At 44.3% G+C, this 18,587-nt stretch overlaps 2 protein-coding genes and 2 pseudogenes across 2 annotated transcripts; all 4 read left to right on the forward strand.

The window, feature by feature from the left end:
- Positions 1–884: 884 nt before the first annotated feature.
- Positions 885–2,386, forward strand: LOC117835683 (uncharacterized; annotated as a pseudogene).
- Positions 2,387–2,853: 467 nt separating this feature from the next.
- LOC117835684 (putative disease resistance protein At1g50180) lies at positions 2,854–5,840 on the forward strand. Its single transcript, XM_034715026.2, has 2 exons — positions 2,854–4,429; positions 4,535–5,840. Exons 1-2 carry the CDS (start codon positions 2,854–2,856, stop codon positions 5,572–5,574), a joined length of 2,616 nt encoding a protein of 871 aa, XP_034570917.1. The 3' UTR covers positions 5,575–5,840.
- A 3,297-nt stretch (positions 5,841–9,137) lies between these two features.
- LOC117835685 (putative disease resistance RPP13-like protein 3) lies at positions 9,138–11,532 on the forward strand (annotated as a pseudogene).
- Positions 11,533–12,190: 658 nt separating this feature from the next.
- Positions 12,191–18,558, forward strand: LOC117839377 (dicarboxylate transporter 2.1, chloroplastic). The gene is made up of 4 exons (XM_034719695.2): positions 12,191–13,030; positions 16,600–16,913; positions 17,567–18,015; positions 18,187–18,558. The coding sequence occupies exons 1-4, from the start codon at positions 12,254–12,256 to the stop codon at positions 18,300–18,302; spliced, it is 1,656 nt and encodes a 551-aa protein (XP_034575586.1). The 5' UTR covers positions 12,191–12,253; the 3' UTR covers positions 18,303–18,558.
- Positions 18,559–18,587: the final 29 nt, after the last annotated feature.

Raw genomic sequence — 18,587 nt, forward strand, 5'->3', positions numbered from 1 at the left:
GCGGCGAATCCGACGAACGCCGCCTCGCGGAGGTGCGGCAGAGGGAGCCTTTCGTTCCTCCAGCTCGCCGGCTTGTGACGCGTCATTGCTCTTAAATGATCGCCAGCTCAACAGCGAAATCGTTCTCGCCGCGTCACGCGTCTCACTGCTCTTAAATGATCGTAATCCCTAAGTAATAAGTGAATGAAAGCTCCGGCATCTTCCCCCAAATAAAAAAAAAGAATGGCGCGGCGCACCTTTTCGACAAGCCGAACACGAGATCCGCCATTGAGCTCGTGCAGCTCCGGGCCGCTCGTAACGATGAACACCAGCTCTTCCTGCGACGACGCCTGGATGGATGGTGGCTGTACGTCCTGCCAGCGCTGTCGTGCATGCAGCGGTGCAGGTGCAGCCATGTTGAACTCTAATTAAATTCGAATTATACTAGAATTTAATCCAAAACATTTCCTCAAAAAACCCCAGAAACAAACAACCCTATAATCCTAACCTTTTGAACTCCCTTCAAATTTGAATAAATATAAACGCCTCTCAAAATACCAAATATCAAACTCCCCAAAATTGAATTCCGAAGAAATACTGTTGGCAGCAGGTGGAGAGAAAGTATTTCGAATTTGAACAAAGCCAAAAGTCTTTCAAATGAATATCAAGCCAATTCCTAAACCTAAACTTCAGGTTGGGCCGAATTCTTCAAGCCAGCCCACCACCTCTCTTCTCTTTCTTTCTTTTATTAATCTGGCCTATCTTTTTGGCCCGCTCGAGCTGAGCCGGCCTGCTCAATCTCCTAGCCCAACTCCATGTCCCCATGGCCCGCTAGCCCATCTAGGCCCAACTTGACCCATCCACCAGCCTGTCCTCCCCCAGCTCACCTCCTACGGTCCTACGGTTTGGGGTCCAGGTTCAGTTGATCCAGCAACCAGCATGACACAATTCATTGTAAGATGAGATGATCCTTTTGTACTGTTTGGTTTGCAGAGTCGGGTGGGCTGAGAAAATCCATGACCATGAGAGCGTGCGGTCGCTTGCGGTGTCGTCGAGGATGAACCCAAACACGCCATTAATTTGCGAGAGGACAATAATGCAGTGCAGGTTGCTCCAAGTTTAGGCCGCGGGACAAGCGCTGCAAGATGGGCTGGCAGCGACCAACTGCGAGCATGATTTCAGCCTCCTTGATTGACTTCCGCATGTCATTTATCGCATAGGAGGAGGAATGCAGATCTTGCAGGCCGCCAGTCCGCCCTTCCCTTCCACAGCCTCAACTGCATTCCATCGCCCATTTCTGACCAAGCCTTCAGACACTCTGAGAGCAGAGAGAGTGCGCAATGGTTGAGCCTAATGTTTCTGCCATGGTTGGGAGCATCAGCAACCTTGCTTTTCAGGAGACCAAACTGTTGTGTGGAGTCATTAGTGAAGCTGGGATGAGCTGCAGCGGCTGCAGAGCTTCCTCAAAGATGCCGACGTACACCAATCGGAGATCAGGGAACGAAAGTGCCGCTGTTTGGGTTAGACAGATCAGGGATGCAGCTGAAAATGTCGTCCAAGTTGTGGACTACATGGAGAAGCGAAACAGGCGCTCAAGAAGGGCTTTGTCGGTGCAGTTTCAAGATAAAGTTGGTAATGAAATTCAGCGTATAAGAAGGAAGCTTAGAGAGATATCTGAAAGTGCGCGCAAACCGTTTGAAGATTCTTGATTTGGGAAGCACTGAGCTAGAGAAGAGCCATGTCGGGGATATAATTAAAAAGCCCTTGATACATAACATTGACGAGTTTGAAAAACTAGGGAAAAAGCTTGCAAGGAAATGTAAGGGATTACCACTTGCACTAGCTGTTCTGGGGGCTATCTATCAAAAAATTTTAACTCTAGAAGCATGGTCAGATATACTACAGGACTAGGCATCAACTGAACATGGACACATGATGGGAAACATACTAGCTCCAAGTTACAATGACTTGCCAGATCATCATCTCAAGTCTTGCTTCCTCTATCTTGCTATCTTCCCTGAGGATTACTCCATATCCATATTGGATCCTATTGAATTACGGATAGCAGAAGGCTTCATTCCACGTACAACGAAGCACAAGTTGGAAAAAGTAGCACATAAGTACGTAACCGAGCTGGCTCAAAGAAGCTTAGTACAAATTGTTAGCATAAGCGAGGTGCATATGGGTGGAGCGAACAAATAAGGTTCCATGATATTTTACGTGATTGGTGCATAGAAGAAGCAAGATATGCTTCCTCTCCATTCTCTGTACACGGTTCGTTCATTTTGGAAGTACTTCATAACTGTTGGCTCCTTAGTGACCTATCATGCTGGTCCTAGGAACCCTTATGCTGGCGGGTGGCAATAATGCAGCTTGCAACGTGTTTCTGGTGTGTTTGAGACTCTGAGTTATACCCATGAACTGTACTATGCCTGCCTGAACGAGATTTTTCAGCAACTTGTGCTTTTTAAAAAGAACGATTGCGATCATTCGTATGTCCTATCTGGACAAAGTGGACACAAAATGTATAATTAATTAGTCGGTCTGGCCGGGCCACTGCTGTGATGAGCCAAATCCATGGTCGTTGATTGGTATTTGTAGCCAAGCCGAAGGTGACCAAGCATAGCTAGTTGCATTTGCGTGAGCAATATCCGGCATGAATTATGCCTGCATGGATGAACTACCAGCTATCGAGACAATACTCCGACACCAGAGTTCTGTCCAAGACGAACTAGTTCCAATAGCGTTGCATCTGTGTGTCTCCTCCACAATACGTGACAACCAGATGATCCAATTCCCTGACCGCAAGCTGTCATTACATGCTTCAGCTTGCTGTGATCCCTGGCTCATTGTCCAATTTTCAAACTCCAGGAGATGGTCGAGCCTGCTATTTCTGCTGTCGCTGGGAGCATCAAGGATCTTGCTGTCCAGGAGACCACACTGCTGTGCGGAGTCATTGGTGAAGCCGGGTTCTTGAAAGATGAGCTGCAGCGTCTACATGGCTTCCTCAAAGATGCCGACACCAAGCGGAGATCAGGGAATTCAAATGCCACTATCTGCATTGGGCAAATCAGGGATGCCACATATGAAGCTGAGAATGTCCTCCAAGTTGTGGACTACATGAAGAAGAGAAACATGCTCAAGAAGGGATTTGTCGGTGCCATTTCAAGGTATGCTCGCTTACCAAGCGATTTGATCACTCTTCATAAAGTTGGTAATGAAATTCAACGTATAAGAAGGAGGGTTAGGGAGATATTTGAAAGTGCAAGAGATTTGGAATTCCTTTATCGGGGTAATACAGAGTTAGGCAATTTTCATGTTGATGATGAGTCCCTGCAAGATCACGGTCTTGTGCTCCAAAATTTTGAAGCTGTTACTGTTATCGGTTTTGACAATGAGCAAAAAGAAATAGTTGAAAAATTAACTGAAAAGGATAACAAGCTTAGTGTAGTCTCCATTGTTGGCATGGGTGGAGCAGGAAAAACTACACTTGCTAGAAAAATCTGCACTTCAGATAAAATAAAACAATATTTCGACGCAATTTCTTGGGTTACTGTATCTCAAAAGTTTGAGGTTGTTGATTTATTGAAGGATATTATGAAACAAATCTTTGGGGGCAGAGATGATGGTAGAGAAGTTGGTCAAATGGGAGAGATAGATTTGGGAAAGAAGATACAAGCCTTCTTTGCAGAAAAAAGATATTTAGTTGTGCTTGATGATGTGTGGACAGCAAATACATGGAACCAAATAAATACAATGGTCAAAGTATTTCCAGACGCAAATAATGGCAGTAGAGTAATGTTAACCACCCGTAAGATTGATGTCGCTTATCATATTACAATGCAAACCTATGTTCACGAACTGAAGCTCTTGGATGGTGAAAAGAGTTGGGAACTTTTTAGTATGAAAGCTTTACCACCATATAGAAGGTCCTTGATACAGAACATTGATGAGTTTGAAGAGATAGGGAGAAAGCTTGCACGGAAATGTAAAGGACTACCACTTGCACTAGCTGTTTTGGGGGGCTATCTATCGAGGAATTTAAATCTAGATGCATGGTCGGATATACTACAGGGTTGGACGTCAACTGAAAATGGGCAGATGATGGGAGCCATACTAGCTCGAAGTTATAGTGACTTGCCAAATCATTATATAAAATCTTGTTTCCTCTATCTTGCTGTCTTCCCTGAGGATTACTCCATATTTGTATCGGATCTTATCAAATTATGGATAGCGGAAGGCTTCATTCCACCTATAACAAGGCACACACGGGAACAAACAGCACGTATGTACGTAAGTGATCTGGCTCAAAGATGTTTGGTTCAAGTGGTTAGTCGAAGCAAGGCCCACGGATGGATTGAAGAAATAAGGATTCATGATATTTTACGTGACTGGTGTGTTGAAGAAGCGAGATATGCTGGTCTTGTTGATGTCATCGACAACACTATAGGTCAGGTTTCCTCTCCACTCTTTGTGAATACAGTACTTTCACTTTGTAAGTACTTTGTAGCTTTTGGCCCTTACTTACACCTGCCATATACTCCGAAAATTGCAGGCCATGTTGGTGAATCTTCGTCCAATACCATGGTCTCCTATCGTTCATCTTTTCAAAACTTCTGTGATGGTAACATGTTCACAGCAACACCTAATCTCCGAACTCTGTTTGGCTTTGAACTTTCATCATTCTCCCTACCCAAGCTGAGATTCCTCAGAGTTCTCCATGTGGAAAAGTCGATCCTAATTAATTTTGGCAGGGTTATCAGTGGGTGCATTCACCTAAGATATCTCGGGTTGAGAGGGTGTCAGCAGGCTACGCTACCTTCTTCAATTGGACAATTGCTTTACTTGCAAACTATAGACCTGAGAGAAACGAGCTTGGAATCAGCAATACCAAACTCTTTATGGGACATCCCTACTCTAAGGCATGTTTACCTTCATAGCACATTGTTTTCAGCTCCGAGGAATTGTCCACAGAAAGAGCTCCAGTCCTTACATTTGCATCTCCCATACGAGGGGAACAGTAAGTTATTGCGGCGTGGGTACATGGTGGCCTTTTTGGGCCAAATGACCCAACTAACTACTCTCGTATTGTCGGCGGAGTCCATGCCCCAAGAGATGATTCATTTACTGGCAAACATGAATGTTCTAGTTGAGGTTACCCTTGGTGTGTTCACGTTGCTCGATAAGTTGCCTGATAGCCAGCTTCTCCCGCAAGACCTACGGAGGCTTGATTTATTGGCCGATACCATTAAAGAAGACCCGATGCCAATCCTGGAGAAGCTTCCCTGCCTGGTGGTGGTCAAGTTATGGGGGTACCAAGGGCGAACCATGTTATGCTCTGCCAAAGGGTTCCCACGGCTGCAAGAGTTGATCCTTAGTTTTTCTTCCATTGACGAGTGGAGGTTGGAGGTCGAGACAATGCCAAAGCTCTCACGCCTGATGCTTTATAATTGTAACATGAAGAAGCTCCCGGAGGGGCTTCTGCACCTGCCGTCCCTCAAGGAGCTTGAGCTGCGGGGAATGGGCTCCCAGAATTATGAAGATGACGTCACTCGGAAGAAGCTGGATGGGAGAGGATGCAAGGTAGGTGATTGATTTTCCTCCCCTCTTGCCCATAATTACCCTTGTTCTGTATTGATCTTTATAAACAGCAATGGATATTGCCCTTCAACTTTCTCTCGCTCTTAGTGCCTTTGTTCTGGAATAAAATTATGGGTGCAAATGTTTTGTTGTAGGCACGTACGCATAGATCATTTCTTATCGTTCTTATATCGCTGGACTAGAGTAATTGGATCCCTAGCTAACAGCAAGACAATTTACTGTGCAATTTGCAGGTGACGGTTGCTGAATTCTGAAGATGACGTCACTTGGAAAGGGGTGGAAGGGAAAGGATGCAAGGTAGGTCACTGATTTCCCTCCCCTCTCGCCCTTAGTTGTCATTTTAATCTTTAAACAGCAGTGGATATCGCCCTTAAATTCTCTCTCTCTCTCTGCACACTTAGTGCCCTGTTTTGGAATAAATGATAATGGCTGCGGAGTGAAGTAGTGAACTGGTTGGGCAAATGTTTTGTTGCAGTACGCTCCTAGCATAGACCATTTTTATTACTTTCAACGAATTACTCCATCCATCCCACAAAGAGTGTCCCTTTATTTTTATCCTAAGTCAAACTATCTTATATTTAATCAAATTTATAAAAAAATAAATCAATACTTTTGATGTCTAGCAAGTTTCATTAGATTTATTATGAAATATATTTTCATAGCACACCTAGTTAGTATTATAAATATTGATACTCTTCATTGTAAACTTGATCAAAGTTAAAATAGTTTGATTTAGAACAAATCTAAAGGGATACTCTTTGCGGGACGGAGAGAGTAGATGAGTAGCTCGATCCTAACTAACTAGCAGACAATTAATTGTGTGCATTTTGCAGGTGTCTCGTCGTTAATGCTGTCTTTGACTGGTGCTTCGTCGTCGCATGCCGCACGCGCGCATGTGAGGAGAATGTAAATTGCAATGTATTTGTGTTGCTCTCTCTTCAGTATTTCTGGTGTGTTAATGTTACACCTATCAACTGTATGTACTCTGTTTCCTGACATGAGATTTCAGCAAGCAAACTTGTGCTTCTGAGAAGAACACGGTTGTGATCATCTGTATTTCCTATCTGGACAGTGGCTTGGCTTGTACGTTTTATAAGTGTGGAGAGGTTTGGTTGGCTTTCTCTTACTTATTGGCTTTCTCTTGCCAATAATCAAATTAAGGTTCTAGGGAGAAAAAAATTCAGCGGCGCCACGTAACATGCGCACTATCTTCCGCCTGCTGCTTTGGCCGGCGCCCACTGTTCACTTCTGCTTGTTGCAGCTGTTTGGCTGCAGCTGTACAGCCAACCAACAAGCAGCAACAGTACATTTTTTCGAACAGCCTCATCTCATCTGTGGCCGCCACCTCTTCCTCAACAAGTTGCCGATGGCGGACGCAGGAATTTAAGGTTGGTGTACATGAGCGAACCAAACAGTCGTAGCATATGTATGAAAACAAAGGGTATGTAGTACGTTACAAATAGTTGCTTAATCCATTATCCATACAATATCTTGAAACTACAAAATAATAAATAAAAATTACAAATTAACTCGACGAGGGGCTTTTGGAAACGAGATAATGCCTTCATCAGCAACATGTAGGAAAAAATTCATTCTCAATAAATTTAACCAAGCAATCATTCAAGTATTGTTCTCCCATGTTGTTTCTTACCTTATTCTTCACAAAATTCATAGCTGAAAATGCTCTTTCAACACTTTCTGTTGCCACCGATAGCAGCAACACTAATTTCAGAAGCTTGTAGACAAATGAGTGTCTAGAATGCATATCCGTTTCAATAAGTAAAACTGAAAGCTCCCCAGTATTCTTCAGCGTACTAAATCTTTCATCACTACGAACATCAATAATGAATCTACCAAGTTGAAAGGATAAATGCTTCAAGTAGAAGTTTTTGGATAAAATTTAGCAAGTTTTATCAAGTTCTCCTTGTCAAAAGCAGCAAATGAATCCTTAGGATTGAATGATGCATGCCTATTTGCCCAACAGCAAGCGGCGGCCAGCGCCCGGTGGCTCGGCTCCCCTCGTGCCGACGAGGATTCGAGGAATTGGCAAGACTCCAAATCCTTGCTTCAGTTGGATAAAGGGGAAGAGAAAAATCCATTGGGAATCTCGAGCCTGATTGGTTGCTGGCTAAAACTATTTTGGTAAAAAAATTGCCAATGTTTTGGTAGGATGAATGAAAGAAGTTGTCAAATTTTAGTAACAAACCAAATTTTGATAAAAAAAATTAGCTTGCCAAAACTATAGCATGCTAAAATTTTGGCAACAAAACCATTCAAGCTCCTCGATTTCGATCTGCGTGAGAACTCATCGAAGAGCAACGAGAGGGAGAGAGAGCAGCAGAACCTGCTCTGGCTGTTGCCCTTGGGGCGTGTGGGCCTGCCGGAGTGGCTGCGGGTGCTGTTTCGGCCTCTTGGGCCAGCCCAATACGGGAGGGAGGGGGAAATAGCAGGCTGTTTTGCTTGTTTGGGCTCCAATATGCACAGTTTGGCCTGTTACTTGTATACATGTATGTACACATATCCTGGTATTTTTCTTGCAAAATTATTGGGCACCCAGGTCCATATGCTGTGTCCGCCCCTGACAGCAAGGCGAGCTCGCGGCCGCTGGCGGCCACGGTCATCGTCTCCAGGCCCCGGGCGCCCGCGAGCAGCAGCGGCGCCAGGTGGTAGCACGCGGCGAATCCGACGAACGCCGCCTCGCGGAGGTGCGGCAGAGGGAGCCTTTCGTTCCTCCAGCTCGCCGGCTTGTGACGCGTCATTGCTCTTAAATGATCGCCAGCTCAACAGCGAAATCGTTCTCGCCGCGTCACGCGTCTCACTGCTCTTAAATGATCGTAATCCCTAAGTAATAAGTGAATGAAAGCTCCGGCATCTTCCCCCAAATAAAAAAAAAGAATGGCGCGGCGCACCTTTTCGACAAGCCGAACACGAGATCCGCCATTGAGCTCGTGCAGCTCCGGGCCGCTCGTAACGATGAACACCAGCTCTTCCTGCGACGACGCCTGGATGGATGGTGGCTGTACGTCCTGCCAGCGCTGTCGTGCATGCAGCGGTGCAGGTGCAGCCATGTTGAACTCTAATTAAATTCGAATTATACTAGAATTTAATCCAAAACATTTCCTCAAAAAACCCCAGAAACAAACAACCCTATAATCCTAACCTTTTGAACTCCCTTCAAATTTGAATAAATATAAACGCCTCTCAAAATACCAAATATCAAACTCCCCAAAATTGAATTCCGAAGAAATACTGTTGGCAGCAGGTGGAGAGAAAGTATTTCGAATTTGAACAAAGCCAAAAGTCTTTCAAATGAATATCAAGCCAATTCCTAAACCTAAACTTCAGGTTGGGCCGAATTCTTCAAGCCAGCCCACCACCTCTCTTCTCTTTCTTTCTTTTATTAATCTGGCCTATCTTTTTGGCCCGCTCGAGCTGAGCCGGCCTGCTCAATCTCCTAGCCCAACTCCATGTCCCCATGGCCCGCTAGCCCATCTAGGCCCAACTTGACCCATCCACCAGCCTGTCCTCCCCCAGCTCACCTCCTACGGTCCTACGGTTTGGGGTCCAGGTTCAGTTGATCCAGCAACCAGCATGACACAATTCATTGTAAGATGAGATGATCCTTTTGTACTGTTTGGTTTGCAGAGTCGGGTGGGCTGAGAAAATCCATGACCATGAGAGCGTGCGGTCGCTTGCGGTGTCGTCGAGGATGAACCCAAACACGCCATTAATTTGCGAGAGGACAATAATGCAGTGCAGGTTGCTCCAAGTTTAGGCCGCGGGACAAGCGCTGCAAGATGGGCTGGCAGCGACCAACTGCGAGCATGATTTCAGCCTCCTTGATTGACTTCCGCATGTCATTTATCGCATAGGAGGAGGAATGCAGATCTTGCAGGCCGCCAGTCCGCCCTTCCCTTCCACAGCCTCAACTGCATTCCATCGCCCATTTCTGACCAAGCCTTCAGACACTCTGAGAGCAGAGAGAGTGCGCAATGGTTGAGCCTAATGTTTCTGCCATGGTTGGGAGCATCAGCAACCTTGCTTTTCAGGAGACCAAACTGTTGTGTGGAGTCATTAGTGAAGCTGGGATGAGCTGCAGCGGCTGCAGAGCTTCCTCAAAGATGCCGACGTACACCAATCGGAGATCAGGGAACGAAAGTGCCGCTGTTTGGGTTAGACAGATCAGGGATGCAGCTGAAAATGTCGTCCAAGTTGTGGACTACATGGAGAAGCGAAATAGGCGCTCAAGAAGGGCTTTGTCGGTGCAGTTTCAAGATAAAGTTGGTAATGAAATTCAGCGTATAAGAAGGAAGCTTAGAGAGATATCTGAAAGTGCGCGCAAACCGTTTGAAGATTCTTGATTTGGGAAGCACTGAGCTAGAGAAGAGCCATGTCGGGGATATAATTAAAAAGCCCTTGATACATAACATTGACGAGTTTGAAAAACTAGGGAAAAAGCTTGCAAGGAAATGTAAGGGATTACCACTTGCACTAGCTGTTCTGGGGGCTATCTATCAAAAAATTTTAACTCTAGAAGCATGGTCAGATATACTACAGGACTAGGCATCAACTGAACATGGACACATGATGGGAAACATACTAGCTCCAAGTTACAATGACTTGCCAGATCATCATCTCAAGTCTTGCTTCCTCTATCTTGCTATCTTCCCTGAGGATTACTCCATATCCATATTGGATCCTATTGAATTACGGATAGCAGAAGGCTTCATTCCACGTACAACGAAGCACAAGTTGGAAAAAGTAGCACATAAGTACGTAACCGAGCTGGCTCAAAGAAGCTTAGTACAAATTGTTAGCATAAGCGAGGTGCATATGGGTGGAGCGAACAAATAAGGATCCATGATATTTTACGTGATTGGTGCATAGAAGAAGCAAGATATGCTTCCTCTCCATTCTCTGTACACGGTTCGTTCATTTTGGAAGTACTTCATAACTGTTGGCTCCTTAGTGACCTATCATGCACTCCAAAAAATTGCAGGTCATGTTGGCGAATACCATGGTATCCTATCGCTCTTCTTTGCAAGACTACCTTGATGGTATAGCATGTTCCCAGTAATGCCGAACCTCCAGGCTTTGATTGGCTTTGAACTTTCATCATTCTGTCTACCTAAGCTAAGGTATGTAAGAGTGCTCCATGTAGAAAACACGAGCCTGACGAATTTCTCTAGGGCAATCAGTGTGTGCATTCACTTAAGATATCTCATGCTCAGAAAGTGTGGGCAGGTCACGCTCCCTTCTTCAACTGGACAATTCCTTCACTTGCAAACTATAGACCTGAACAACACAGAATTGAATTCGGTGGTGCCAAACTCTATATGGGACACTACAACTCTAAGGCACGTTTACCTTGAAAGGGGATTTTCTGCACCGAGGAATCGACCACAAAAGCAGCTCCAGTCCTTGTACTTATCTGTCCCAGATGAGGACAGTAAGTATTTCCAGAGTAAGAACATGGTGGCCTTTTTAGCCAAATGACCCAACCAACTACTCTCTCCTTGGATGTTGAAAACCTATACTACCCGCAAAGATGATTCATATACTAACAAACTAAGATGACCTTTCTGGTTGAGGTTTACCTTAATAAGTTGCCTGAGAGCCGACTCTTACCACAAGGCCTACGGGAGCTTCATTTGTTTGCTGATGCCATTAAAGAAGACCCCATGCCGATCCTGGAGAAACTTCCCTGCCTGGTATTGCTCGAGTCATCGGGGCCGAACCATGTTCTGCTCTGCTCAAGGGTTCAATTCCCTCGGCTGCTAGAGTTGGACCTGTATTACTTCAACAGTCAGGAGTGGAGAATGCCTACCGGGGCAATGCCAAGGCTCTCACGCCTGAAGCTTTATCGTTGCCGGATCATGAAGAAGCTCCCAGAGGGGCGCACCTGCCGTCCCTCGAGGTAGGTGACTGGTTTTCCTCCCGTCCTGACCTTAGTTATCTCTTTCCTCCTATCAATCTTTAAACGGTTGGGCAAATGTAGGCTCCTGCTAGCATAGATCATTTTATTACTTTTAATGAATTGGATGAGTAGCTTGATCCGTAACTGGAAGACAATTTATCTTGTGCAAAACATAGTGCAGGTGTGACGTTCAGTGAATGTAATTAACTTTTGTGTCGCTCTTTTGAGTATTTCTGGTGTGTTCTAAGTTATACCCACCAACTGTACTGTGTTTGCCTGAATGAGATTTCAGCGAACTCGTGCTTTCGAAAAGAACGATAAGTTGCCATTAAAGAACACCCAATGCCGATATCGATCCTGGAGAAACTGCCATGCCTAGTGGTGCTCGAGTTACCAAGGCCGAACCATGTTCTGCTCTGCCCAAGGGTTCCCTCGGCTGCTCTCTTCTTATCTTTCCATCGAGGAGTGGATGATGGAGGTTGAGGCAAGAGCTCTCTTCTTTCTGCGACCAGTCGACCACCAAGGCACCAACCGCCCAGCGGCCCAGGCCTCTGGCTGCCACTCATCTGTGTCGTAACCACCAAGGCACAATCGGCCCAGCAGCCCAGGCCTCAAGCTGCCGCTCATCTGTGTCGTAACTCATACGCATCGACATTGCCCCCACTTATGCACTTCAAAATGGTCACTCTCCCGTCCTGAACCACCGCCCGCCTCCCGCCCACTGCCCACTCCGCCACACACTTTCCGCTGCCACCGATGGAGATCGGCCTCGTCGTCGCTCACCGGCCGTCTCTCCCGGTGGCGGCGGTACCGGCGCCGGCCTACCTCCGCCGCCGCCACCTTCCCGGCCTAATCTCCCTCCCCCGCACCTCCCCCTCCCTGTTCTCCCCGCACCATCAACGCCTCAGTCCCACGCCTCGCCATGACCTCCTGCAGCCTCTCCGAGCCTCCCCAGCCCCTGATTCTAGCCCCAAACCAGAGCCCCCCGCCGCCTCCGGTGCGAAGCTTGTGCCGCTCGTCATCTCCATCGCGGTCGGCCTCGCCGTGCGGTTCCTCGCGCCGCGGCCCGCCGAGGTGAGCCCCAACGCGTGGCAGATGCTCTCCATCTTCCTCTCCACCATCGCGGGGCTCGTGCTGGGCCCGCTCCCCGTCGGCGCCGTGGCCTTCCTCGGGCTCACGACCGTCGTTGCCACGAAAACGCTCCCCTTCGCCGCCGCCTTCGCCGCCTTTACCAACGAGATCATCTGGCTCATCGTCATCTCCTTCTTCTTCGCGCGCGGGTTCGTCAAGACGGGCCTCGGCGACCGCATCGCCACCTACTTCGTCAAGTGGCTCGGGAGCAGCACGCTGGGGCTGTCCTACGGGCTCACCCTCGGCGAGGCCTGCATAGCGCCGGCCATGCCCAGCACCGCGGCGAGGGCAGGGGGCATTTTCCTGCCGATCATCAAGTCACTCTCCATCTCGGCTGGCAGCAAGCCCAATCATCCATCTTCACGGAAGCTCGGATCATATCTTGTGATGACGCAATTCCAGGTAATTAAGTAGTGCAGTTCGTCAGATTCGCATGGGTGGATCAATTGATGAAGTTGCTAATTGCTACTTGTTCCTAGATTAGGGGGTATTTGGATACGAGATACTAAATGTCACATCGGATGATCGGATGCTAATTAGGAGAACTAAATATGAGCTAATTATAAAACTAATTGCAGAACCCTGTGCTAATTCGCGAGATGAATCTATTAAGCCTAATTAATCCATCATTAGCAAATGGTTAGTGTAGCACCACATTGTCAAATCATGGACTAATTAACCTTAATAGATTCGTCTCGCGAATTACACTCCATTTGTGTAATTAGTTTTGTAATTAATCTATATTTAATACTCCTAATTAGCATCCAAACATCCGATGTGACGGGTGTTAAACTTTAACACCCAGGAGCCAAACAGGCCCTTAGTAGATCCAATATACTACTTGGACTGTAGTTCTCACACATCTTTTTTTAGATAATGGATAATGTTCCGGCTTCAACCTCCTCAAAGAAGAGGATCAGTCCACTACTATTACACACAAATAGGACTCAAAAACCAATTCATAAACTAAAAGACCATCCATTTGAATTAAAGAAATGTAAAACTGCCATCTTTAAAGTTCGGCATGCTGAAATGAAGAGCTTCTCATCATTCTCACTTTGCTGCAATTGGCTCAAGATCGGAGCCAATACGTTCCCCTGAATAGTACCTGCAAAAAAGTTTTGGGTCGACATTTGTGAAAAAACCACCTCATTTCGAGACAGCCATATTGTCCAACAAAAAGCTGATACCCCTGTCAGTAGGTATAGATTCGGCTTATGCCCACCCTGTTTAACCCATGAAGAGAATTTGCCATTCATGGTTACCGGTGGAGAAATATCAATTACTATATATATCGCACACCATATAAATTTGGCATACCAACAATGAGGAAAAGATGATTAATGGATTCCTCAGAACTACAAAAGCTGCAATATCTATCCTCATTCCAATTCCTCCAAACTAAGTTATCTTTTGTTAGTAACTCCTTTCTTTAAATACCACATGAAAATCTTAATATTCAATGGTAATCTCATATACTATATTTCCTACTTAACTCTAACTCCGGAACTAATGAGACGCTTATACATAGATTTCCAAGTAAACATTATATTTTTATGTAGAGACTAGATAAACACATATATCCCTTCATTAAGGTTAACTTGAACTATTCTAGCAATGAGGTTGCGCCATTCTAGTAGCTTATTACTGACTAATGATCTCCTGAAAGATATATTAAGTGGTATAGCACTAAAGACATCAGCCACAGTGGCATGTTTTTCGTCCTGTTTCCAAACATGTTCTCCTGAGTGTACTTTGAAGTTCCCCAATTTGAGAAATTCCTCCTTCATTCCCATCAAACCCTTCCAAAATTGTGAATCTCCTAGTTTTTTGTAAACTTGTCTTAGTGGTTTATTCCTAAGGTATTTGTTCCTTAGAATTTCTTGCCGTATCCCCTCTTCATTGCATAGTTTGAAAAGCCATTTACTCAGTAAACATTTATTTTGAATATCTAAGTTCATGATCCCCAAACCTCCTTGTTGTTTCGGTTGGCAGAGAACATCCCATTTAGCCAGCCTATATTTTTTTCTATGTTGATCATTCTGCCAAAAAAACCTAGACCTAAAATGCTCTATATTTTTTAAAACACCCCTTGGGACCTCAAAAAATGAGAGCATAAACATTGGCAAGCTTGATAAGACAGAATTAATCAACACTAGTCTACCTCCAACCGATAACAATTTTCCTTTCCATCCACTCAACCTTTTTTCAATTCTATCTTCAATGATCCTCCAGTCTTTGTTATTCAATTTCCTAAACCCGGATATCAAAAAGAGTAGGAGCCAAGTTTACACCCAAATAATTGTGAGTATGTATTCTCGTGCTCTCTTGCTCGTCCAAAGCAGAAGATTTCACTCTTATGAAAATTGATTTTAAGACCAGATAATTGTTCAAACATGCATAATAAAATCTTCATATTCTTTGCTTGTTCAATATCATGATCCATAAAAATCACTGTGTCATCTGCGTATTGTAGAATAGAGAGTCCATCTTCTACTAAATGTGGAACCACCCCTTTGACTTGCCAACCACTATGTTAAATAGTATAGGAGACAGTGGGTCACCCTGTCTAAGCCCCTTTTTAGTTTGGAAGAAAGGACCCATCTGTTTAAGAGTTCTCACATATCTGAATGCACCGAGTTGGTGATAACTCACTAATTTAAGAATCTGCATTTTTCCCTACGGAGTTCAGTTACAGAAAAGGGTCCATTGTTCACTGTATCCTTCCATGTTGCTATCCACAACTAGAAGTTGGGAGTAGAATTTCTTTGTTTCTGCAAATGGCTCAAATGGCGCCAATACAATTTAGCAAGTGGAGGAATGCACATCGTTCAGTAATTGTTGTGCCAGAAAGTAGTAGTTTATCTGCATGCTAAAAACTAAGGACATCTCTCTTGGCAGATTGAAATTTTATGCATTTCAGCTTCAAAATTTCATCAGTCCTCTTCAAAATTTTGTGCATTTCAGCTTGAAGCTGTTCATGAAAATGGTGCACCATTCCTCTCTGTGCATTTTGTCACTAAAACATGCATGACAAGAAAAATTATTGGCTTCTCCACTCAAATAACTGAGAATAAACATTAACTTGTTTTGATATTGAACCTACTACCTTTGGGTCAGAACCGAAGCCATTGCTACTCAAGTAATCAATGCAGTTCAGGTTCATTTTCTTTCTCTTGCTTGTTGATGCCTGAGATTTTCTACATGGATAACTGATGGCAATGTGAAAAGTAGTATATTTCAGTAAAGAAATAGTGTGTGTAATAATTTAATAATTTAATTTTCCTTGTAGAAAGCCTATTTTACCCGTACTTTACTCTGTAGATTATGCTTTCTTGCTTACAAATAGTTGCCATTAAACGGTACTGAACTCGTAATACCAAATATCTTTCACTAAACAGTGCCCAATTTATAAGCACAAATGATAGAGGTCATAATAATTCATCTGATATCTAAGATTACTGTGTTAGGTGGATGTCCACCTAATCTAAGCAGCCCTAACGTTGAAAACTTTGTTGGTACATACAGCCTTAACTTTAACGAAAGGTGATTTGACTTGTAAGTGCAATGCTTAGCTAATGCTGACCACATTCCGTTTTCTGGAAAATCTATATAAAAAGAATGTGGGTTGATTCCCAACAGTAGTTTCTTCCTGTTGCCCTTTTTTTTAAGGCGACGTTGCCTTGTAAAAAAGAAAAGGGAAATTAAGAAGTTCTAAAAATTTAGGAAAATCATGGATTACCATTGCACTGTTGGATTCATCACCACTGGCATGTGACTCTAGGATCCGCCCGTCAGTGTGACATCTAGTGCCAAAATCCTCAAAATCATCAAACTTAGCAATTCCATTTTTGAAATACGGTTTTTGGGGTGAATATTATTAGGTCGATTTCTGTCTACTCATGATTGGTGAATGTTCATATACTTCTTCTGGTATGTTATGCATGTTGATGGTTTCTTTTGCTTGACAGGCAGCTAGCAGCTCAAGTGCTTTATTCCTGACTGCTGGAGCACAAAACCTATTGTGCTTGAATCTAGCAGAAGAGCTTGGTGTTATTATCGCAAATCCATGGGTATCATGGTTTAAAGCTGCTAGTTTGCCAGCTATTGTTTCTCTCCTAGCAACGCCATACTTGCTATACAAAATCTACCCCCCTGAAACAAAGGACACCCCTGAGGCCCCAGCATTGGCTGCAGAGAAGCAGAAGCGGATGGGGCCTGTGACTAAAAATGAATGGGTTATGGTTGGCACAATGATTTTTGCAGTGTCCCTATGGATTTTGGGGTAAGATCATCTGTCACTGAAGAAGATCATCTCATAACGTTGACTCGTGATCTCAATACCATCCTGCAGCTGCCACCTATTAGACTATATGGTTCTTTTATAAATAAAATATTTGCATGGACTTTCGCAATGCAAGCTGCTCCATATATACAGCCTCATTAGTCATTACACTTAGCTTGGAATGATCAAATTAATCTGAAAGCGAATAATTAATTGTTTGATTCTCTCATCCTTAAGTTGCCATAGCGCACTGTCCCATTCATTTAGTCCGTTTCCCACTCTTTGTTTCTCTTTTCTTGTTCCTTGCTTGCTTCTAATATATGGAAACTTGGTGATCCATATGCATCCTGCTATTGATGACACCATGTTTTCTTTTTTATTTATCTCTGTTGATCGTATTCATCTGTATCCATCACTACATGCATGTTTAAATACTTGAGAGACCCGTCGTAGATCTTTATTAATCCCTAATTTCAGTGATTGGTAGTTACTACGTACGAACTAGGCAAAGTGCTTTAGAACACTAATTATGAGATCTTATGCATTGTGCCCTAGAAATAGTGTGCTTTTTTGTGTCCCATGGTCATGATGGATATGTTTTTTTGAAACAAAGGTCATGATGGATATGTAACCTATTTGCAATTTCCGTTCAGGGATGCTATTGGTGTGCCTAGTGTTGTGGCTGCAATGCTTGGGCTCTCCATTCTTCTCCTGCTTGGTGTGCTGGACTGGGGTGATATCTTGAATGAAAAGTCCGCATGGGATACATTGGCTTGGTTTTCAGTTCTGGTTGGGATGGCAGCACAACTCACAAACCTAGGGATTGTTTCATGGATGTCAAACTGTATTGCCAAGCTGCTTCAGTCTTTCTCATTGAGTTGGCCTGCAGCATTTTGTGTTCTTCAGGCCTCCTACTTCCTGATCCATTATCTATTTGCAAGCCAAACTGGGCATATTGGAGCCTTGTACTCTGCATTTCTGGCTATGCATGTAGCAGCAGGTGTTCCTCGTGTGCTTTCAGCACTTGCTTTGGCGTTCAACACAGATTTGTTTGGGGGAATAACTCACTACAGCAGTGGGCAGGCAGCGGTATACTTTGGAGGTAATTTCATCAGTCTAGCTTCTGTTCTGAACCTAGTTTATTTCCTGATTGGTTATTCTTGGGCTCTGACTCTACCAATTGAGTTTTTTGGTTGTTTAGTAGTGTTTTCGTATAGAATGAGCGGTCCATTGAGATTGCTATCCTAGTTAACATGTTGCTTTCCTTTTGCAGCTGGGTATCTTGATCTTCCCGATGTTTTCAGGATTGGTTTTGTAATAACCATGATTAACGCATGTATCTGGGGAGTTATTGGGACCATTTGGTGGAAATTTTTAGGGCTCTACTGACAGCAGGCACCATGTAATTTTCCTTTGCCGATCATCAAGTTGCTCTTGCTCATGGATTAGAAGGGGAAGAGTCAAGAGTGTAATAACATAATAACGACTGTTGTTCATGCTGGGTAGCTTCGTTAATGCTATCAGCTCAGTACAGTTTCTCGATCACAGGCTGCTACGTCTGCCCTGTTTCTCCATGCATCTTGTACAGTTGCATAGTTTTCTCGTAAACTATAATGTAAGTTGGCCAGGAAACGGTCTTGTGGGAGATTTTGTGCAAATCTTTTCTGGCTTTGT

This window comes from Setaria viridis, chromosome 9, assembly GCF_005286985.2.
Source record: "Setaria viridis chromosome 9, Setaria_viridis_v4.0, whole genome shotgun sequence".
NCBI lineage: Eukaryota > Viridiplantae > Streptophyta > Magnoliopsida > Poales > Poaceae > Setaria > Setaria viridis.